Here is a 23,903-nt window from a genome sequence, read left to right on the forward strand (position 1 = left end):
GGGGAACTTCAACGCTAGGGCGTTGACGTGGTGTCCCCCGCCGACCAATGGGAGGGGCGGCGTCACCGAGATCTGGGCGGCGAGTCTCGGCCTGAGTCTGCTGAACTCGGGCCGGGAGAGCACCTGTGTACGGCGGCAGGGGACGTCGGTGGTCGATCTCACCTGGGCCACTACCCCTGTCGCCCGCGAAATATACGACTGGGGGGTGGTCACGGACCAAGAAACTCTCTCGGATCATTTGTACCTGGAGGTGACGGTCCGTGCCACCCCTCCGGGGGTGTTCGCTCGCCGCCGTGACGCCAATCGGCGTAGGCGGAGATGGGCCCTCCGAAAGATGGATACGAGGCGGCGGTCCTCGCTTTGAATTGGGGCATGGAGGAGGAGGGTGACATAGAAGGGGTTGGGATAGGGGATCGGGTCGAGAGGCTCGTCAAGCTAGTGTCGCAGGCGTGCGACGTGGCGATGCCCCGGCTCCGTCCTCTCCCCCCTCGGAAACACGCATATTGGTGGACGGAGGAGCTGGCAGATTTACGTCGCTCCTCCGTCCGAGCCAAATGAAGATGGCTTCGGGCGCGCGCTGGGAGACGCGGCGCTCTAAACGAGGAGGAGGCTGGAGAGGCGTGGCGATCCGCCCGCGACGACCTCTCCAGGGCTATACGCGCGGCCAAGGAGCGCTCCTGGAGGGAGCTCCTCGACAGCGTCAGCGAGGATCCGTGGGGGCGCCCATATAAGCTGGTCCAAGATAAATTGAGACCGTGGGCGCCCCCGCTAACGGAGACGCTTGACCCCCCATTCGTGGAGGAAGTTGTGGACGGCCTCTTCCCCAAAGCTGATGGGGGAGAGGTCCACTTTCCCGCTACCGCTCAAAAAGAGTGGCGGGAGGAGTGGGGGGTCAGCCAAGAGGAGCTGTCGAGGGCCATCAAAAGGGTCAGGAGGAACAAAACTCCTGGCCCTGATGGCATCCCAGGGGGAGCGTGGACCTTGGCCGCGGGGGAACTGTCCGGCAAGCTGCGTAGGGTGTACACAGCATGCTTTAAAGCAGGACGGTTTCCCACGAAGTGGAAGGAGGCCAGCCTGGTGCTCCTGCCGAAGGCGGGCAAACCTCTGGGTTCGCCGTCCGCCTACCGGCCCGTGTGCCTGCTGGACGAGGCAGGAAAGATCTTGGAGAGGATCATTGCCGAACGCCTCGTCCAGCAGCTGTCCCGGAACGGCAAAGAGGGACCCTCGGACGACCAATTCGGCTTCCGTGCCGGGCGATCGACGATAGACGCCATTAAACGCGTCTTGGCCCGGACGGAGGCCGAGATTGAGGGGGGGGAGTTGTAATGGGCATAAGTTTTGATGTCAGAAACGCCTTCAACTCCCTCCCCTGGCCGGTGATAGGGGACGCCCTGCTTAGAGCGGGGGTGGACCCCTATATAATAGAGGTCGTCCGAGATTATTTCCGGGACAGAGGTCTGTCATACACGGACCGGGATGGTGTCCCGAGAACCAGACTCGTGGAATGCGGGGTCCCACAAGGCTCAGTCCTGGGGCCCCTTTTATGGATTATTGCATATGATCTGGTCTTCAGAACCCCCCTCCCCATGAAATGCTGGCTCTCCGGGTATGCCGACGACGTATACCTGGGGGTCAGCGGGGAGGGATGGCGGGAGCTGTACAGGCTGGCCAACGTGGCAGCTGCTAGCGTGGTGCGCTCCATCGAGAGGCTGGGCCTGAGGGTGGCTCCTGAGAAAACTCAGGCCACCCTTTTCTACAATCGGAGGAAACAGGAGTCTCCTCTGACCTGGCTCAGCCTCCGAATCGGAGCAGTCGAAGTCCCGACCACTCCCCATTTCAAGTATCTGGGAGTGTGGCTGGACGGCGAAAGGAGTTTCGGCGAGCACGTTACCCGTGTCGTCCCGAGAGCCCAGGCGGTCGCCAACAATCTGTCGCGACTGATGCCGAACTTGGGCGGGGCGAGCGGGCGCGTGCGTTGTTTTTACGTGGCGACGGTCCATTCAGTATTGATGTACGCCGCGCCGTGTGGTGGAAAAGGGTGGGGGAAACCCCCCGCCTAAATAAGATTATGGCGGGCGTACAACGCACGGTAACAACACGCGCCGCCAGGGCGTACTGGACCGTCGCCCACGTGGGGGCGACGACTCTCGCGGGGATCCCCCCGGTACATCTGATCGCGCGGATGTACGCGGAGACATACGAAGGGGTTTCCCGTATCAGGGCGAGTCAGGGAAGACTCCCGCCGAGAGCTGTGAGGGCGCTGAAACTCCAGGCAAAGGCGACCCTCCTCCAAAGATGGGAGGAATGGGTGGCCGAACAGAGATGGGGCAGAAGGGTCGTCGAGGCCGTCTAGCCCGTGTTCGGGGAGTAGATGGAAGGCGTGAAGAAACGTCGTCTCGCCTTCCATGCGGTGCAGATAATCACTGCCCATGGATGTTTTGGCCACTGCACCGCATCGGGAAGGAGCGCACCGCGCGCTGCTACTACTGCCCGGAGGGGGCGGACACGGCGCAGCACACGCTGGAGCATTGCCCAGCGTGGGCCGAAGAGCGTCGTGCCCTCCGGGCAGCGATAGGAGAGGACCTCTCCCTCCCGGCCGTCATAAGAGCGACGGTCGGGGTGGGGGAAGAGAGCAAAAAGAAGTGGAGGGCGTTCGCCTCCTTCTGCGACAATGTTATGTCGCGGAAGGAAGCGGACGAGAGGGTGAGGAGGGGAGAGGCCGCTCCCCTCCCCCCTAACGACAGCGAGGACAACCAGCCTGCCCACCCTCCCTAGGTCCCGGGGGGCATGGAGGTCAGGGCTGTTCGCAGAACGGCAAAAAGGGAGATCGAGCAACCGAACGCGACTATGCGTCCGGGCACCCATCCCCCTCCAACAAAAAAGGGTGTGCTCGAACAGGCTAAGGGGGCGGCACGGGAGGGGACTGCGAAAGCGGTCCGCTCCCCTGCCGCTGATAATTTGTGCCAAGCAGGTTGGCGGAGGACGGTGGAGGATGCGGGCCGGAAGAGGCTTGGGCGGGTCCCCCAAGGGGTGCCCGCCACTGGCGCTTCCCTCAATCCGCGAGGGCGAGGGGCTGCGTCTCTGGGTGGGGCTTTGCCTCACTTTGGGGTGCGGCGCCCGCCTGCCACCCCATGGGGGGAGGGGGCGCGAGGGGGGAAGGAGCTATGGCTCCTTCCTTGCTCGCCCGGGAGGCGAGCGGGTGGTCGGGGTAAGCCACCTGCCCGATGAGGGTAGTGGCACTCATCCGTCACAGATTAAGATAGCTCGCCTCAGGCGAGGTGCGGGGGGGTCCACGGATGTGATCATTGCGTTTCCCGGGGCCCCCCTGCACGCACAGCGTAGGGTCACTCATGGGTGTTTTAGCCGATAGGCTGCGGGCGTGGGATCCACGGACCCTGCGCTTGTAGAATTCGGCACTCCCCTGTCCCCTTCTGCTTGCAGAAGTCACTGCGGTGGCCCGTTGGTGAGGTGCGGCGTCCAAGAGTCCACCCTTCCTGCCGCCGGTCCACAGACCGGAATGGCGGGAAGAATGGGGGTCCGGCAATCCCCGTAAGGGTTTCCGGTCTTTTAGGAGATCAGTGACCCGATTTGCCGGTAGGGGATGGCAACCCTGACTATAAACGCCCGGTCGGCCGGGACCGTTAGGGGGGAGTTTCTACTTCTCCCGCCGGCCTAGAGGAAGGAAAACCTCGAGAAAAAAATCGCGGGGGGAGTCTCGAATCGCTCGATCATTGCACGCCGGTGCTCCGGCGGATCGGGGGATTCGGACTAGGGGTGTATAGGCCCCTTTCCTGCCCATTGCACGCCGGTGCTCCGGCAGGGTCAGGAAAGGTGTGCCCGTGGGGATCTGGGGCTTGGGAAGGGTTACTGTTCTCCCCGTTCCCGAGGCGGGCAGGGATGCCGTCTCGCCGAGGGAGCGGGAGGACCTCCTCTCACTACCCCATTGCACGCCGGTGCTCCGGCAGGAGGTGAGGGGGTGACCCTCTTTCGGGCTGGCCCGGTACGTGGTGCCGGGCCAACCGGAGGAGAGGCCCACACCGGTGGTTTGCACACCAGGGTCGTGGACCCACGGTGCCGCCGGTGTGGAGGGTCGCTCCGGGCCGCTCGAACGTATTTCGAGATCGGGGCCGGGGCGACCTGAGTGGGAGACCCGTCGGGCCGCTCGGACATCTTCCAAGGTCGGGGCCGGCGGGTCTAGCCGCCGGACGCAAGGGCCGGCGGTGCGTATGGAAGCTCGTTGGCAGACGACCGCATCATCTGGGGGGGCATCCTGTGCCCTGCTCTCTCGCGGGCGGCGGGGGGGACTGGGATCGAGTCTCTCGGCCGGATTCTCCGCCTGGCTTAGCGCGCGAGAGGTGTACGGTGGGGGCTCCCCCTACCCTCAGTCTGTCAACGAACAGAGGCGGGGTCGTCGGCGAGGAAGTTACCTCGGCCGGCGACCCGAGATCTTAGGCTGCCTCCCCCGACGGAAGGGGGCGATGGAGGGGTTGCGGCCTCCTTGCCCCCAAACGTCCAGGGGGGCCTTCCCGGCGTGGCGGCGCCCTCCGCGGTACCCCTGAGTCGGAGACAGGGGACCCCTGAAAACTTGCGGGCATTGGCTCCTTGATGGGCCGTGTCCGTAGGTGAGTAAGGGGCTTGGGACCCGCTCCAGATGCACATTCCTGGAGCAATGGTGTAGCCTGCTCCCCGGGGGAACTCGGGGCCTGGCCGGCCTCTTCGGGGACCGGTCGGTGAGGGCACGCCCTGGCAGGTAGAGCCGTGGAGGGTAAGGGAACTACTGATTCAATGGATAATATAAATTTGGACCTTTCTCAACGGACGGATTTGGCGAGTATGGAGGGGAGAGACGGAGGGAGCGTCTCCAGAGTTGGAGACACAGAGGGCTTGGGCATCAACCCAGGGATGGGTGGTCTGAGCCAGGAAGAAATGGACTTTTTTTTATAAAACGAGTTCAGAGAGCGAGCTGGAAGGCAAGAGCAGGAACAAGGACGACCGCGGGACCCGTAAGACCGGGGCCGACGGCGCTGAACTTCTTCGTATTTAACAAGAGAGAACACAAGAGGAAAGGATACGCGAGGATAAGCGCAAGGACCTGCGCAAGCGTGCAAAGTCATCCCGCGAGTCTGACTATGCTAAGGGAAGAAAGGGGAGCTCGAAGACAGACGAGCACCCTTCCGAACACCCCTCTGAACCGGAGGACCCGCGAAGCCATAGTAGAAGTGGCACGGAAGATGATGTCCAGGTAGCGGCGATACAGGAAAAACAACCTGTAGTACGACTCACTAAATTGGACATTGAAACGACGAGGACGGTACTTGCAAAGACCAAGGAGATCGTGGGACAGATGCTCGGTGCGGACAACTGCCCCGAGTTGAGCAGTGTCAGGACGGAAGGCGGCCAGGGACGACCGGCGGAAAACGGAGACTTTTATTTAAAGCAACTCCGTAAAGGTCAGGAGGAGCTAATAGCGAGAGCCCGGGAGCTTAAGATTCTCCGGGACGCTACGGTTCCAGCAAACCTTTCAACAAACAGAAGGGTCAAGGAGAAGAAGGCGATGGAGGAACTTAGCACCACGCCACTTGAAACCCTCCCGGGAATCATCCTGGAAGCCATCAACGGGGTGGATCTCGTAAATGAGAAATCCGGTTCCCTGAAAGGGGAATATAGAGGACGCCTCAATAAGTCGGCGGCCTTGATTAAGGCTGCAGTGACGATGATGGTACAAAGGTACGAGGACCCAGCCACTGGGTACGAGAAAGACGTGGAAATGGAGCGACTCCGCGAAAAAATCGCATCCCAGGAAAAAGAGCTGGCGGCTCTGAAGGAGATTAAACTCATGCTCAGCACTCACAAACGCAAAAGGAGGTGTATGAGCTCAGATGCCAGGTCGAATGGATGAGGACACAGTTGGCACAAAGAGAGGAAAGGTCCGACACGCGCGCAACGAGGTCAACCTCAACAATGGATCCGGCCTTGGAACCCGACACAAGGAGGGCCAAGAAAAAAAAGCAAGCGGGATACTCCCCATCCCGTCGACATCGTCGGAGGAGATCCTTGAGGAGGGGAATACAGCTGACCTCACAGAAATGATGAAAGTTCAGCAGATGGAGGGAAACGAGAAGAGCACGAGAGAGGAAGTGATGGCAGGACTCGCTGCAACGGGCATACCGGCGGCGGTTAGACCTCTGTTACAAGGCAGAAGCAGAGTAATAGACCCTGCGGTGTCCCCGACGAAAGAAACCCATGAACCGGGCTGGAGGAGAGACTGGCCAGGATGCTGGTGAACTGCATGGACGAGAGACTGGCCAGGATGGAGGAAAGAATCCTGACCAATGTACAACCACCCCCGGCAACGGAGAAGTCCGTCGCCTCGGCCCAAAAGGCGGGGAAAGGTAAGGGAAGAGATGCGCAAACCACTGCACAACGAGTGCCCGTTCCCACGGCGCCTACGAACAAGACGTACGCGCAGGTACTTGGGCAAAACGTTGGTCCTGCACCCGTTCCCACGCGAACCGCGAAAAACACGCGATCGCAGGTACTTGGGAGAAAGGACAGCTCCGTTCCCACGAGAGAGGGGCAGAGAACCCAATCTCAGGTACAAGGAGCAAAGACTGCGCAAGCCGCCACCACGAATGCCACAAATGGAGCGTGGTCCCAGGTGACGAACAAGAAAGATAAGAGGAAGGCCAAGGCAGCGGCCAAGGCAGAGAGTCAGGCACAAGGCGCCGGAAAGGCCGGTGCTTCGAGTCAAGGAGGGAAGCCAAAAGGTCAAGGCGCGCAATCTTCTCAGCAAACTGAGAAGAAGAAGAAAAGGAGAGTACCACGCACGTCGGCGGTAACGCTCACGTGCCCGGAGGAGAAATATGCCGAGTACATGGGCGTGGTGAGAGGGAAGATAGAGCTAGAGAGCAGCCCCCTGACAGCTCAGTAGTTCTCGTGTCTACGTAATGTCCGCGTGGCGCTGGTGACATTCATGCCGGTTGATATATATATACGTATATAGTGTACGTAACGTAAACTATAGATTTTTAGTACTAGCGGTACTAGTATGACACACGAGCGGCGAAACTGTTTTTTATTTTCTTTTACGCAACATGTGTGTGTGTGTGTGTGTGTGTGTGTGTGTGTGTGTGTGTGTGTGTGTAATTATATGTATTGTCACGACTTTTTCACTCCCGGAGCGGTCCGGGACGTGTGCCGGATCAAAAGGGGAAAGGAGAGCAGGATGGTAGGCCTCCCCGGTGATTCTCTCGCACCTCCGACACTCCACAAAAAGATTCTAATGTTGGGCGCCAGACGCGTAAATTCGCGTCCGCGAAATCGCGAGAAACCAAAAACGAGACGCAAAACGAAATGAGTCGGTGTGCGAGGGAATGGCTAGCTCGACCTAATAGCAGGGCGGGGTTGATGAAGGGCAGCGCGGTATTCGGCGGGGTGACGCAAAATAATCAAGATCACGAACTCAAGCGGTTAACAGATAAAAGATAACATTTATTCGGTAGAAATTTCTGGATGGAACAGTAAGTGCCAATGTGGCTTTTAAAACAAAAGCAAATAGCAGGTGGTAGATAACGCGGGCGTCAAATTTCGAATACAAAATATGATAACGCGGACGCCAGAAATAAACGGAAAATTACGTTAACTCAGTAAACGCGCGGAAGGCGCAGCAAGAGAACGTGTGAGGAAAACTAAACTTACAAAATCATCGAGATCATATAATTTCACAGCTAATAATAGTAGAAAAGTTCGCGAACAAATAACATAGAATATCGGTACAAATTACGACTGACTACGACATAACGGAAATAAACGCGAAATAATAGCGTGAAATACCGCGAAATGATAATGCGCCACGCTTGGAGCGCGTAAACGCAAGTTCCCAAACCCGTGCCGGGATTCTGTCGCCATAAGAATCTTACTCTAACGCAAGTAATAATCTCAATCTAACGCAGGGAATAATCTTAAACTAACGCAAAGAGTAATCTTAAACTAACGCCAAGAATAATTTTAAACTAACGCAACGAACGCGACGCGAGTAATGTCCCAACGCAAGAAGGAACGAACGCAACCTGTGATATCGCCAGGGATATCCTCACGCGAAGAATAAGGCGCCGGGGCGCTCGACATAACGCGAAATACTAAACTAACGCGAGAAAATAGACGGAATTACCGCGACCAATGCTATAACTAACGCGAAATGACCGATTTATCCTAACGCACGAAACGGAGAATACGCAAGTGATTCTGATCGAACGCAACACCCGCGGTCGTCAGCAATCGTCCAACGCGAAAAATGACGCGCCGAGACACTCGGCATAACGCGAAATACTCGAATTAAAGCGAGAAAGATTACGGAATTACCGCGAGTAATAACGAGACACAACATTAGGTTGACGCGAATGGTATCTTAAGGCGATCCACATCCTACCGCGAATAATATCTCAACGCAGCCGAAATCGCGAGGATACTCCAAATGTCCGAACGCGAATCGTGAGTAACGCAATCAAACCAACGCGAATATCCCTCTGACGCCATTAATTACGCGTGCAGAATCTAAGATTCGACCGGGCGAAATCCTACGCATAACGAGACACGCGGTCGTGAACGCGAAGGGCGCGAGAAATGGCGTATTCGCGATATCGAACGTCGTCATCGACGCGCCTACCGCGATCTCCAGAGGTTCGTAGATTTCGATCGCGATCCCACGGCCACGAGACCATTCCGGTGCCCCTCGCTCTCGCTATCGATCGCTAAATACGCCTTGTCGGCGAATACGCTAATTATCGCGAATTTTCCCGAGCGAGAGCGCGACCCGGGGAGCGGTGTCGTGGCTTTACATCAAACGTTACCGGGGCAACCTCACCGTAGGCAGATTCTCTCCCGAGGGTCCTCGCCGTTGTCCCAAGGGTCGTAAAGAGAGCCGGACGTCGTACTCAGCTTCTAGGTGCGACTTAACGCGAACAGAATATCGCGACTTGATTGTGACGTGCGTCGGTTTGCGAGGACGATCCACGAATGCTCCCGAAATTTCGCTCGATGGCGGAATCGATAGCGCACCCCACCCCGGGCGTACGCGGCCCCGCGACGTTGGAGCGCGGACCAATGAGGGGTGAGCTCGCAGGCTCGCGGCGGATTCGTGCGTAGGGCCGTGAATTACGGCTTTCCGCAGGGCGCTAAACGGCCCTCCGCTCGCGCGGCAAATTTTTCCGGGATTCTTCCCGGCGGCGGACGGGACGTGTCTGCCTCCGCGTTCCTCCTTTTCGGTTCGGAAATGGTGGCCATCCATCCCGGAATCCGGTCAGCAGTGTGAGGAGGGCAGGCGAGCTGATGTTAGCCCCGGCGTCCCGGGGCCCTGCCATTATGGGCTCGCCCGCCGCTGTGTCACGCGCCGCGCGCGTGTTTTCCTGCGCTCCGTCGCTCTCGGCGGCCCGCGAGTTTTCGCTTCGATCCGCTTTCCGTCGTCCGATTTCTCGCCTTGTCCTTCTCGTCGACTCCGCTTTCGCGCCCTCTGCATCCTCTCAGGAAACTCCGGTCTTTGGCTCGGTGAGGCGCCACGCAAATGATACAAAATAAAATAAAAGGGATCAGTAATTTGTAACGCAATTATAATATGCCCCTGGAGATCTCGCATCGATTCGTTGAACCGTCCTCGGGCGTGAAAAAGGTCGCGAAACCCGCGCCTTGTGACGGCGGCGGGGCGCTGCAACGATGCAGCGAAACTGCAACGTCACAGTATGTACATATAATATATAATTTTTCACTAAATTTATATAAAATAGGAGAAAATATAGGATAGACTATTGTATAAATACCATAAATATAATAAAAATAAAGTACACATGTTATAAATAATACATTTTCTTTATTTAAGTTTGATAAAATTTTGCATTTTTTTTAATTCGTTGATTTATTTTTTTGTTTTCGTTATTTATTTTACTTGCATACTGTCGCATACGCAAAGCTATATAACATTCAATAATTTGCGCTAGTACTTTATCACCATGATTTTTACAAGGAAATGACAAGGCAGGTGTATAAATGTCTTCAATTATTAATTCAAATACATCAGACCGATGACAGTATTTTGCAAATAAATTTTCTAAATATTTGATGAAATTATATAATTTTAAATTAGGATGCATTATCCATCCTTCTTCTTTCATATTAACTAGTAAAGCTGCTGGTAAAGGACAATATGTAACAGAACTAGTAAATGCGTTCTTGCATATGTCACAATCTATTGATTTTAGTATGTGATTCGATAAATACCCAGTTACGTAATAGATAACGCAGTCAATGATCTCTGGTTGACTGTAATCATTATCCATAAACTGGTCTAAATTCTGATCAAATTCGTTATTATTAATAACATTGTCTAATTTTTCTTTTACTTTTATTATAGATGATACTTCTTGACGAGAATCACGATATAAATTTTTTATATCTGAAATTGAAATTGGAGGTTTACATTTTGTATCCACAAATCTGCAATTTCCATATTTAGGTGGTTTGATTATACTGAAAGTACTTAAAATTTTATAAATTTGAAGGAAAGTAGGTGTCCCTGGATGATCATTCGATCCTGCCGTATATCTCACGGTTCCAAAGAATCTCTAAATATATATTAGATGCAGAAAAAATGGATATAAAAATAGTGTAAAGAAAACAGTGTAAATACTGTAAATAAAAGACTTAAAATATTATAGTTATAGTGAGTTTAAATTTTTATGCTAAAAAAATAAATATAGATTATTTCCACACGTTTATCAAAAATTGTAATCTTTACTAGGTACCTACAATGTTAGCCAACCTCAAGTGAGTCCTGATTCAAACGTCCTGTCGGAACATAATCAAAACCAGCATTTAGAGTCAAATACTGTACTAAGTCAAGCGTTGACTTCATAGTTACACGGAGTCCTTCTGCAGTCTGTTTTGTTAAAAAATTATTTTCTGGGATAGCACCACTGTGGACGTATTGTTCCCAATTATCCAATTTTTTTAGAGATTCTTCTATAGTCTAATAAAAAGGTTGTATTTGATATATCATATTTTTTAAACACAAATCAAGTAAAAAACGTAATTAATAATTTTTCAAAGTTAAATTAATCTTGTAGTATTTATCTTCAATCTTCAAACCTTTGTTTTGATTTAAAGCGTCAAAGAGATCGTTGATCCAATCACAAAAATTAGCTGTACAATCACAATCTTGTAGTTCAAGTAAAAAATTTTTATAAAACCTTAGTCCATAAGCCATTGATTTACTGAAAACCTATACAAATAATAGAAATTCAAGAAATACAAATAATGGAGTTTTATCAATATTTTGCACAAAATTTCGTTATACTGCGACTAAAATAATATTAAAGAATATATATATATATATATATATATATATATATATAGAGAGAGAGAGAGAGAGAGAGAGAGAGGGAGAGGGAGAGGGAGAGGGAGAGGGAGAGGGAGAGGGAGAGGGAGAGGGAGAGGGAGAGGGAGAGGGAGAGGGAGAGGGAGAGGGAGAGGGAGAGGGAGAGGGAGAGGGAGAGGGAGAGGGAGAGGGAGAGGGAGAGGGAGAGGGAGAGGGAGAGGGAGAGGGAGAGGGAGAGGGAGAGGGAGAGGGAGAGGGAGAGGGAGAGGGAGAGGGAGAGGGAGAGGGAGAGAGAGAGAGAGAGAGAGAGAGAAAGAGAGAGAGAGAGATTCTTACTTGAACTGCTAGTAACACTCTCATTTTAGCAACGTTACTGAGTTCTAGATGATTTGTTGTTATTCTTGGACATACCCGCATTTCAGCAGGTAATGTTCTGTCTTTGTTATGTAAGATTCGGAAATAATCCCATTTTATTAATTTTTCCTCCGGACTGAGCTAATAATAGAAATAATGCACTAATAATAATAATCTTAATTTATACAAAATTATTACAATTCTTTGAATTTTTTTTCAAGTTTGAAAATTATAATCTAAACAGTGTAACAGACATAATTATATATAATAATTTAATTAGTTATTTTACCTGTAATGGTGTTTTATGTAAACGATTTCTTATCGTCTTAATTAAGTGTGGCGTATCGGAGAAAACATATACAAAACGTCCATTAACTGTTGGATGATCAAAACTATTTTTCAAGTTATCTTTTTTACTGCATACGCCTACTGTAGTCCAAAACTTTCTATTGGTGGCTGCACCATCAGTAATCACTCCATGGATCTTAGCACCAATATTTTCTAATAATGTAATAGCCTGTAATAAATAAGCATAATTAAAATATCGTATTTGCAATTCCGTACAACTTTTGTTGGATTAAACGCATACTTTAATTACAAGCTGTGCAATCATTACTCCTGATACTGGTCCTCTAGAGGCAAATACTGCGATCGGTTGAGAGTAAAAATCCGCTATTGGGTGAAACATTATCACTAATCCATGATTAGCTTTTTTATCAAGATTTGATGGTTGTGGTCCATCAATGCCAAAATCAATTAATCCAGTGTATGTAAGTTTTCTCGAATTAACATAAATACTCTCCCTGAGGTGTATCTCATCAAGCAATATTACACCATGTTTTTGCTTATCTTTTTTTTTCCAATACCAATTTGAACATTTCAAAAAATGTTTTATCAAAACCACACGGAGTATCTATTAGAGAAAGGTACCTGAAATTTTTTTTATTAAATATAGAATATGTATATGTATATCAATATGATACTTGATTCAATTTGTTTCAATTGCTGCATTCATAAAAAGTAAATATTTTTTGTTAATTATTGTAATCATTGCCAAAAATAAATATTTTGTATTAGATAACGTAGTAATTATACGACATTAAATGAGCATTTATTTCCACGAGTACGAATTATAAAAAACTGTATTTAAAAACAATTGTATAGTTTATTGACTAAAAATTTTATATTACAAAACACTATTTTAACGTGTTTTATACTTGCCTTTGTATAGTTCTCACACATGGAAGAGGTAATATCTGATTATCTCGTAAAAAATTATATGTAGTAGGTGACTTCATACGCATTAACATACATAATAAAATCCACTCCTCATTATATTTGCGAGATTTTGGATTTGAATATTTTGTAGCTTGTATTATTTCATCTATTACAATAAGTTGATTGTTAGGAATTTCTTTATTCTTTAATTGATCTTCTATAGTTTTCGCAGATGTTTCTCCAACTTTCATCATACAATTCATAAGCTCTTTTTTCAACTTGTCTGCTACATATTTGTTTCTTTTCTTCGCTTTTTCTGCCTTGTAATATTTCTTCCGTAACAATAACAATTTCTTTTCATTTTGTGTAGTAATCGCTGAGGTCGCTGACAATCTAATTCTTTTAAGTGACTTGACCATTTTTGTTTGACGGTGCTTTCGTCTCAACGAATTTTTTATATTGGAACAAAACTTACATATCTTTAATAAATGTGATATAATTAATCTACATTTCTTGTGTCTCCACATGCCAGAGATGTCTTTGTAAGCCAGATCATATCCTATTTCTTCAATTTCATTAGATACATTAACAGCACCCAAGCACACGTTAAGATTATTCACCGAAAATAATGTTTCTTTCAATTGTTCCACACTTTCAATAATGTTATGTATTTGTAAATCAAATGGAATATCTATAATGTCTATAATAGGCTGTTTTAAGATGTTTATTTCTAACAGCATATTTTCTTTGAGTATAACTTCTTTTTGCAGATAGATAATGCATTTATCTTCATAATTCTTGATTGTACTAACCATTGGTAAATAAAATATCAATAATTTTATGTTATTATTAAAGTGTTTCATGTATGTCCATTGTGGCGGTATATGTAAATGTTTATTATCAACTATATTGATTATATCATTAAATGATAGTGATGTTAGATTTTTGTTTTCTCCATTATCGATATTGAATACTTCAGTATTTAAAACATCTTCAATTTTAGATTCATTTTCTTTCTGAATATCAATTTGCGTTTTTTCTGTTTCTTCTGTCCAAGGAAATATACTTGGAATTGCACCTTTACGTAAACGTGTGACTTTGAATTGTGCAGACTAAAGAAACAAAATTATAAGAAATGCAATAAAATAGTAATATAAAGTTAAATTCCTAAGTTATTACTGACATAGTTAAGTGATTAATAATTACGTGACAACGGTGACAACTAACATTACTTACCACACCGAGAATATGTCCTTTATCATCACAAATAGTACGGTTCCATAATATGTCTGTATGTAAAAAATGTTTTTCACAAACTGGTTGTTTAGCTTTTACAATAAAGTCTTTTCGTTTTAAAGCTGACTGCCATAGCTTTATCATATTTTCGTCTTTCGGAACATAGAAGAAATGCACCTTTTCTTTATTAGAATCGTACCCAGAGGTACATCCTGGAGCTATACACCGTGGCATTGTAGAAAATCATACTATTCACTTCACTTTTTACGCACATTCAACACTCAAGAAAGTTGAGAAACCGATTAACCTCTTTAACATAAAACGTAAACAGGCATGAATGTCAGGTAGCGCCGCGTAGTGGCCAAGTGGACATTACGTAGCCATGCGTAACAAAGGATTTCAAGAGTGGTGTCAGAGGGCTGCTAGAGAGCATCGGAATCACGAAGGCTCCCAAGGTAAGGAGGACGGCGACAGGTGCGCTAAGTCTGGAGATTTCTGGACAGGACAGCGGCGTGAAGACCGACACACTCGCCGCAAAAATGACGGAAGCTCTCTCTGGAAAAAAGAGAGTGAAAATCGGTCGTCCGCTCATGACAGCGGACGTGAGAGTGAGCGGATTTGAGGAGTCCGTCACCGAGGGAGAAATCAAAGAGGCGCTCGCCAAAGTGAGCAACTCATTCTCTTTGAGTTTTGCGGTCGGGCCAATTCGGAAACAGGCCAACGGCTTATGCTCCACGGTGGTGAAATGTCCGTTGGCGATAACGAATGCCCTAACGAGGGAGGGTAAAGTAACACTGGGGTGGTCGGCATCGAAAGTAGTGATACTAGATAAGCGGCCACTACAGTGTTACAAATGCCTCGAGTTGGGGCATACGAGACTGACATGCCGCAGTGAAACCGACAGGACAGGGCATGTTACAGGTGCGGCAACACAGGCCACCCAGCCCGAGAGTGCCAAGCGCCTGTGAATTGCGCGATCTGCCAGAGCAAGGGGTTGCCCCATAATCATAGAGTGGGGGGTCCCTCTTGCAAAGGCAGCAGGAAAAGGAAAGGAGGAGGGAAGGTAGCGGACAAGGAACCCAAGCCCGTGACGAAATCCACAGACCAAACACCGATGGCAAAGAAAAGGGCTGAGCCGAAGCCCAACCCCAAGTCCAAGCCGAAGATAGTCGACGTGAAGGTCACAGGATATCAAGTCACTCAAGGAGGGAGAGTTATCGCCGGGGGAGTCGATCAAAAGGAGGGTTAGAAGAACAAGAAGGAGAAGGATCGAAACCCGGAAGAAAAGAAAAAGAAGGAAGGCTCACAGAGATCGGAGCCTGAGCCCATGGAACAGGAAATCATGAATCAGGGACCTCTCCCGCAAAGGGTGAGAAAAGATCAAAGCAAGGAGGGAGATACATCGGAGAAGATGGAAATAACGGAGGAAACGGGAGACATCGTCCCGCAGCATGAGGAGGAAAGTACGGAGGAACTGGTGAACTATATGTAAACAATGGCCCTACGAGTACTCCAGACTAATTTAAACCACACCCGCGCGGCCCAGGACCTCTTCTGTCAGGCCTTGGCCGAGCTCGGGTGTGCGTTGGGGATCGCGGCGGAGCCCTACAGGGTCCCACGCAATCACCCGTGCTGGGCGGGGGATAGCGGGGGTTCCGTCGCGATCACATGGAGGGCAATGCCAGCATCCTCCCCGTGCGTAGTTAAGAAAGTCGGGGATGGATACGTGGCTGTAGAGTGGGGGTCCATCTCCGTGGTGGCGGTGTACGCCCCTCCGAGGTGGAGCCTGGCCACATACGAGCAACTGTTGGGAGAAGTGGAAGACTTCGTCCGCGCCTGCTCGTCTGGCCGGGTCATGGTCGCGGGGGACTTCAACGCGAGGTCGTTGACGTGGTGTCCCCCGCCGACCAATAGGAGGGGCGGCGTTACCGAGGATTCGGCGGCGAGCCTTGGCCTGAGCTTGTTAAACTCGGGCCGAGAGAGCACCTGCGTGCGACGACAGGGGATGTCGGTGGTCGATCTTACTTGGGCCACTCCCCCTGTCGCTCGCGAGATAAACGACTGGAGGGTGGTTGCGGGCCAGGAAACTCTTTCAGATCATCTGTATCTGGAGATGACGGTCCGTGCCACCCCTCCAGAGGTGCTCGCTCGCCGTCGTGACGCAAACGGACGAAGGCGGAGATGGGCCCTCCGAAAAATGGACAAGGACCGCTTTGGAGCAGCGGTCCTTGCCTCGAACTGGATCAAGGAGGAGGAGAGAGATACAAGGGAGGGAGAAATAGACGACCAGGTCGAGGAGCTCGTCAGGACGATGTCGCAGGCCTGCGACGTGGCGATGCCCCGACTTCGCCCTCTCCCTCCCCGAATACACGCATATTGGTGGACGGAGGAGTTGGCAGAACTACGCCGCTCCTCCGTCCGAGCCAAACAAAGATGGCTCCGAGCGCGCGCCGGTAGACGCGGCGCTCTAGACGTGGAGGAAGCCGGAGAGGCATGGCGATCCGCCCGCGATGATCTCTCCAGGGCTATACGCGCGGCCAAGGAGCGCTCCTGGAAGGAGCTCCTCGAGAGCGTCAGCGAGGATCCATGGGGGCGCCCATACAAGTTGGTCCAAGACAAATTGAGACCATGGGCGCCCCCGCTGACGGAGACGCTCGATCCCCCGTTCGTCGAGGAGGTGGTGAACACTCTCTTCCCTGCAGCGGATGGGGGAGAAGTCCACTTTCCCGCCACCGCCAAACAAGAGTGGCGGGAAGAATGGGCGGGTCAGCCAGGAGAGAGCCATCAAAAGGGTCAGGAGGAACAAAGCTCCTGGCCCCGATGGTATTCCAGGAGGAGCGTGGACCCTGGCCGCGGGGGAACTGTCCGGCAAGCTGCGAAAGACCGGGATGGTGTCCCGAGAACCAGACTCGTGGAATGCGGGGTCCCACAAGGCTCAGTCCTGGGGCCCCTTTTATGGATTATTGCATATGATCTGGTCTTCAGAACCCCCCTCCCCATGAAATGCTGGCTCTCCGGGTATGCCGACGACGTATACCTGGGGGTCAGCGGGGAGGGGTGGCAGGAGCTGTACAGGCTGGCCAGCGTGGCAGCTGCAAGCGTGGTGCGCTTCATCGAGAGGTTGGGCCTAAAGGTGGCTCCTGAAAAAACTCAGGTCACACTGTTTTACAATCGGAGGGAACAGGAGCCGCCTCCGACATGGCTCAGCCTCCGAATCGGAGGAGTCAAAGTCCCGACCACTCCCCACGTGAAGTACTTAGGGTTGTGGCTGGACGGCGAAAGGAGTTTCGGCGAGCACGTCGCCCGCGTTGTCCCAAGAGCCCAGCAGGTTGCTAATAACCTGTCGCGGCTGATGCCAAATTTGGGCGGGGCGAGCGGGCGCGTGCGTCGTCTTTACGTGGCGACGGTCCATTCCGTGCTGATGTACGGGGCGCCAATATGGTGGAAGAAGGTGGAGAAGAACCCCCGCCTTAACAGGAAGATGGTGGGCGTGCAGCGCACGGTAGCGACGCGCGCCGCCAGGGCGTACCGGACCGTCGCACAGAGGTCAATTTGACTGATCTGAGCGGTGAAAATTATTTAAGAAACCAAATCAACCTTTATTTATAGAAATACGTATATACGTTTATATAACGTTGGAATTCAATAATATTTACACAGAAATGAAAAATAAAACTCTACTTTATTACTGATTTTAATGCGTACTTAAAAAAAACATGTTAAAAAATTTTTTTGTTATATCCATAAAGAGTAACGATTCTAGAATATATAAAAATTAAATGATACATATTTGGAAGTATTAAATATATATTTTGTCAACTTGGAATAACAATAAAAAATAGTGAGAAAGTTCTAATCACTGTCAGTGTCGTAATTTAGATTATTAATAACAGAGTCATCGGATAATGCAGCTTTCAGCAGGGTTAGCACTTCCTTGGGTAATGCAGCACTTCTTTTGATGTCTTTGATTCTTAAATTTGTTATTATGGGATCTGACGAAATAAGAAGCATGTGAAACATATCTTCTATAGTCTCTTTCCTAGAAAATTTTCTTGAATGAAATTCTCTGTATTTTTTGACATCCTTATTCCGTGCTTCCTGGGCTTCTTCGGACATTTGTCCGATTGGTAAAATTGCTGTGTTAATTATTTTTTCTCCGTGAATTAATATTTTATGCACACTTTGTGGCATGTAATACCACTGGTATAATTGTACATATAATCTGACAGTGTCTAAGCAGTATTTCTCGAATTGAGGAACGTTGATTTCAAACCTACAACTAATGGTTTTTAATATAATGCCAAATTTATAAATAAGTTGTTTGTCTACTCCAGTAATATTCGACGAAAGTTCCGGATTTTCAAAAAATCGCCGGGCTGTGTTGCCATCATTAGTTGTACCAAATCCGTATTTTGGCATATCAACTAAGAGCCCCATTTCACGACGAAATCTTTCTTGGATCTCTTTCTTTCTCTGATCGACTTTGTCTCTGTCTGACTTTTGAATTTGCCAGGTTTTTATTTCGAGACGATAAGATATATGCAAGAGACATTGAAAAACCTTGATCCATGCGTGGAGACTTGATATTCCATAAGCTAAGTTTTTTTCTTTTATTGGTCTCTGTAAAACAGTGTCGATATCATTCATTTGCTTGGGTGTAGCTCCACACAAATGACAATTTTGTCCAGCGACATTGGACAAAGAGCTGCATATTTTCCCATCCACCATAGTTAAAGATAGTTGTGCGTGCACTAATAATCGTTTTCCATTAAATTCCATGGATGAGGGTGTCAGAAATTCGATCTGCTGTTTAATTTTGTTTACTTCTTCCTTTACTAAGTCTGCCGTTTCCTTTTTGAACATAATTTTAATCGGACGGCAGTGCCTGGTTGATGACGGTTTCATGTTTTGCCATATTATGTGTTTTTTATTATTACTATCTGTCATAGTCATGCATAATGGTACAAGAGATACAGTAAATAAATATGAGTCGTTATGTTCGCCGCTTTCAAAAACTTGCTTATATTGACTTTAGCCTGCAGCACCATCGCATCCCCATTTTATAATTAAATATATGTTTGTAGGTATATCACTGCTAAGATTTAAAAGTCCAAGAACTTCGGTTTGAACGGAAATCAATCTGTAAACAGTATAATTTATAAGCTGTTGGAGTCCAACTTCTGCAGAAATTTCACTTATTATGATGCCTTCAGGATAACATTTCTTTTTTGCTTCAAGTATCTTAATATAATTGGGATAAATATCTGCATTATGATGTTTATTGACCTGCTGTATAGTAATATATTGTTTTTTTGTTAAGTTGGTGTCCATGTATAATGCTAAAGCTTCTTCAGGTGTAAGTTTCTGGGGCATTTTTTTGGCTCCGTTGTAAGTTTCTTTATTTTTGTAGCCCGTTGAGGAGAATAACGGGAAACTTGCTTAACAATTTCAGCCGCATCTCTTCTTCCTTCTGCTCGTAGACTCAAACAAGTAGCGTATGCCAGTTCTTCGTGATTCTCGTTCAATAGATGCTGAACTCTTTTTCTTTTCGTCCAATCGTTGCATTCCGAAAATCGTTTGAGAGGTCGCCCAACAGGCCTGACTTGATTATTACAATTAGAACGTGATGGAAGACCGGCGAAAATAAGTTTTTTAACCATTTGTTGTTGGTAGATACAAATCTTGGCATAATGCGACGACATATCTGCCACTTGTTTTTTAACTGCTCACAAAAATTACTTAAATTCTTCTTTATTAATGTTGAATAACATTCATCATAGTCAATACGATAATTCTTCGCCAGTAATAAATTAATAAAACACGAAAATTTGTCGGCCTAACTGGCAATAAATTTAATATCAATCACAACGACGTTTCGACCTCTGCTTTGGGTCTTTATCAAGTTACAATTATTTAGCAATGCTGCAACAACACAAATTACCGATATTACACAGAAATTAATAAATAATGGTACAAGTATAAAAACTTACAATGATTGCGCGTAAAGTTTTAAATCTTATTGTCATCGTTAAAAATATGCGGTCAGGAGATGTAAAAGAACAAACACTAGAGACATGACCATCCCGTGTAAAGCTCGGAGAACGAATGGTAAATTCATAATAAACAAACGCAAACTACCGTGAATTGTATAGAAGGTAAAGTCTAAAGCGAAGATATAAGCCGACGTTTTCGGGCCGTTACATCAATTTCTTCTCCAGCCATCCGTTGAAATATAAGATCAATACCATCATTAGCTTAGTCGACCACGCAATACTCTTGTCAGATGAGCGGTTTCATGCCGAAAACATTAACTTGGTAAAATCAATTTTATTGAACAACTGTTTCCCAGACGCGTTAATTAACAAACATATTAAAAAACGACTTGCGGAAATTAACAAGCGGTCGAATAACGATGACAGAGGTAACAACGATGATAGAGGATCTAACATCCCTGATTTAAAAAATTATGTGCACATTCCCTATTTAAAAAATTTTAGTGAAGGTTTGCGAAGGACCTTTGGTAATTACGGCGTAAGCACCCTTTACACCGTACCTAAAAAATTAGATACATTAATTAAAAAAGGGAAGGACAGACTCGAGAATAAGAAATGCACTGGTGTGGTCTACAAACTTGAGTGCTCGGATTGTAGTGCTTGTTATATTGGTCAGACCAAAAGACACTTGGAGACCCGTGTAAAAGAACATAGTGCTGACATTAACAAGCGCTCCAATCAGCACTCAGTCGTTAGCAAGCATAGAATGGATTTCGACCACAACTTTAAATGGCAAGATGTTAAAATTTTACACAGGGAACAAAACCTCAAAAAACGGGAAATCTCTGAAATGTTGTTCATTAAAAAACATACAGACGCTATTAACTCACAAAAAGACACCGAAAATCTACCATTAGTCTATGACCGTATTATATCTTCGCTTTAGACTTTACCTTCTATACAATTCACGGTAGTTTGCGTTTGTTTATTATGAATTTACCATTCGTTCTCCGAGCTTTACACGGCATGGTCATGTCTCTAGTGTTTGTTCTTTTACATCTCCTGACCGCATATTTTTAACGATGACAATAAGATTTAAAACTTGACACGCAATTATTGTAAGTTTTTATACTTGTACCATTATTTATTAATTTCTGTGTAATATCGGTAATTTGTGTTGTTGCAGCATTGCTAAATAATTGTAACTTGATAAGGACCCAAAGCAGAGGTCGAAACGTCGTTGTGATTGATATTAAATTTATTGCCAGTTAGGCCGACAAATTTTCGTGTTTTATTCATCATAGTCTCTTAAATCACTGTTTTCCAGTAAGAAATTAATAACAGTATTTAATCTTCTAGAAAAATTGTTCTCATTTCTCCATACATCGAACAGCACATTTCGTGAAATACCATCCGCCAACACTGAAAATAAAACCTCAAGCAAATGAGCAAAAAAGAGCACTTTATTTTAACTTATTATGATAGCTAAGATACTGCACTGCAATCTATATATATAAAGGAAGATGACTGACTGACTGACTCACTCACTCACTCACTCACTCACTCACTCATCAACGCCCAGCCCAAACCCCTGAATCAAATTTTCACCAAAAGTATATGAAATAGGGGTAGAATTTTCCGGGGAGTGCCACTATGTGTATAGTTTTTCGTTACCGATTTTCTGGAAACCGGTTTTTTTAATTTTTCTAATTTTTCGAGAAATAATTGACCGAATCTCAAACCCCTGAACCGAATTTTTACCAAAAGTATATGAAATAGGGGTAGAATTTTCCGGGGAATGCCACTATGTGTATAGTTTTTTGTTATCGATTTTCTGGAAACCGGTTTTTCTAATTTTTCTAATTTTTTGGGAAATAATTGACCGAATCTCAAAGAATTATAGATTAAACAGGGGTAGAATTTTCCGGGGAGTGCTATAAAGTGTATAATTTTTCGTTACCGATCTTTTTGGAAGCCGGTACCGAAATTTTTTCAATTTTTCGGGAATTAATCGACCGAATCTTAAAGAATTGTATATGAAGTAGGGGTAGAATTTTCCGGGGAGCGCCATGATGTGTTTAGTTTTTGTTACTGATCTTTTTGGAAACCGGTTTTTATAATTTTTCCAATTTTTTGGGGAAATAATTGATTGAATTTCAAAGAATTATACATGAAGTAGGGGTAGAGGAAGAGAGAGAGAGAGAGAGATAGATAGATAAATAGATGATTTATTATGCCCAAGCAAGGCTAAAGGGCAAATGTAATAAAGCATATACAATAATTGCAGCATTAAAGCAGTTAACAGTCTAGTAGTTACAGGAAGAAATACAATGCTCTCAATCAAGTGGCTACTTCAGGAAGCCATGCAGTTAACAATCACCAGCAAACATGGCAGTCGCAATTCTGTGCAACACAGCATAAAATTAGCATAACAATCCGTAGAATTAACATCATACACGAAGCCATCAATACGGCATAAAGCTACAAAAATTGTTTGTAGAACATGGTAATAAACTTAAGTTAACGCACTTATATTACTAACGCACCAATAATAACAACTTAAACCATTACACTCACTTGACGTCTATAATAAACTTAAGTTAACGCAATTCAGTGCAACATTGACTTCAATAAAGGAAAGAACAGCAGGTTGATATGTTCAGTCGGTTTCAGATACTAGCAGAAAAGATCTAAGAAGACTCTTAAATGATGCGATAGTCAATGCAGAAGTTATGTTATTAGGGAGCGAGTGCCAGAAGTACATTGCAGATATATGAAAAGAGTTTCTGTATGTTTCCGTTCTGTACGGAGGGATGTGGAAGGTCTGAGTTCCAACCAGACGTTCGGATCTCCTCAACGATGGATCAGGTACAGTGAAAAGCTCCCGAAGGTAAGAGGGTGATCGCATATGGAGAATCCGAAATATCTGGCATCCCATAAAATATAGCCTTCTGCTTTCAACTCGAAGCCATCCCAACCGCTTCCTGTACGGCGTTATATGTTCGTCCCGTCTGAGGTTGTAGATAAATCTTATACAGCAGTTCAGTAGCCTCTGCAATCTAGTGTTTTGCTCACTGGTCATGCCATGATACACCAGACAGCAGTAATCAATGTGAGGCATTATCAGAGTAACAACCAGCTTCATCTTTAACTCAATCGAGAGAGAGTTCTTGTTGAATTTGAGACTATACAGTGCATGATGAACTTTCTGAGAGATATGGATGACATGCTTTCTCCAAGAAAGATCGGACGTCATGATAATACCAAGGTTCCTAACTTCACTTACGAATGGTATTGGTGTATTATTCACCACAACAGGCTGTAGGAAATTCAGATTAATGGTTCCAATATGAGCCCGACTCCCAAACATGATAATCTTTGACTTATTGGGATTGAGTTTGAGACCATTCAGCTCAGCATAATCAAATATGGCCTTAGCATCCCTAGAAATCAACTCGAGGCCCCGATTTATGTCAGCCGGCGGACACGAGAGATAAGCTTGAACATCATCTGCGAAAAGCATATGATATGTGTAGAGCAAAACACGGTAAATATCATTGATATATAGGGAAAATAGTGGGGGACCAAGCACTGAGCCTTGCGGTACTCCAGATGAAGTGAAGAGCCACTCAGACATGTTACCGACGTCATCCACCACTGCTTGAGACCGGCCAGTTAGGTAAGAGAAAAACCACATTATAGCCTCGTCTGAAAAACCGTGCTCTTTCAGCTTTATG

At 47.0% G+C, this 23,903-nt stretch overlaps 1 protein-coding gene and 1 pseudogene across 1 annotated transcript; one reads left to right on the forward strand and one right to left on the reverse strand.

Moving 5' to 3' along the window:
• Positions 1-11,080: 11,080 nt before the first annotated feature.
• LOC139780648 (uncharacterized) lies at positions 11,081-14,407 on the reverse strand (annotated as a pseudogene).
• A 1,444-nt stretch (positions 14,408-15,851) lies between these two features.
• LOC139780655 (uncharacterized) lies at positions 15,852-17,729 on the forward strand. Its single transcript, XM_071719377.1, has one exon. The coding sequence runs from the start codon at positions 15,852-15,854 to the stop codon at positions 17,727-17,729; it is 1,878 nt and encodes a 625-aa protein (XP_071575478.1).
• The last annotated feature ends 6,174 nt before the right edge of the window (positions 17,730-23,903 follow it).

This window comes from Temnothorax nylanderi, unplaced genomic scaffold, assembly GCF_030848795.1.
Source record: "Temnothorax nylanderi isolate EJ_2023f unplaced genomic scaffold, tnyl_v1.0 TNYL_tig0290_pilon, whole genome shotgun sequence".
NCBI classification, from domain to species: Eukaryota; Metazoa; Arthropoda; class Insecta; order Hymenoptera; family Formicidae; genus Temnothorax; species Temnothorax nylanderi.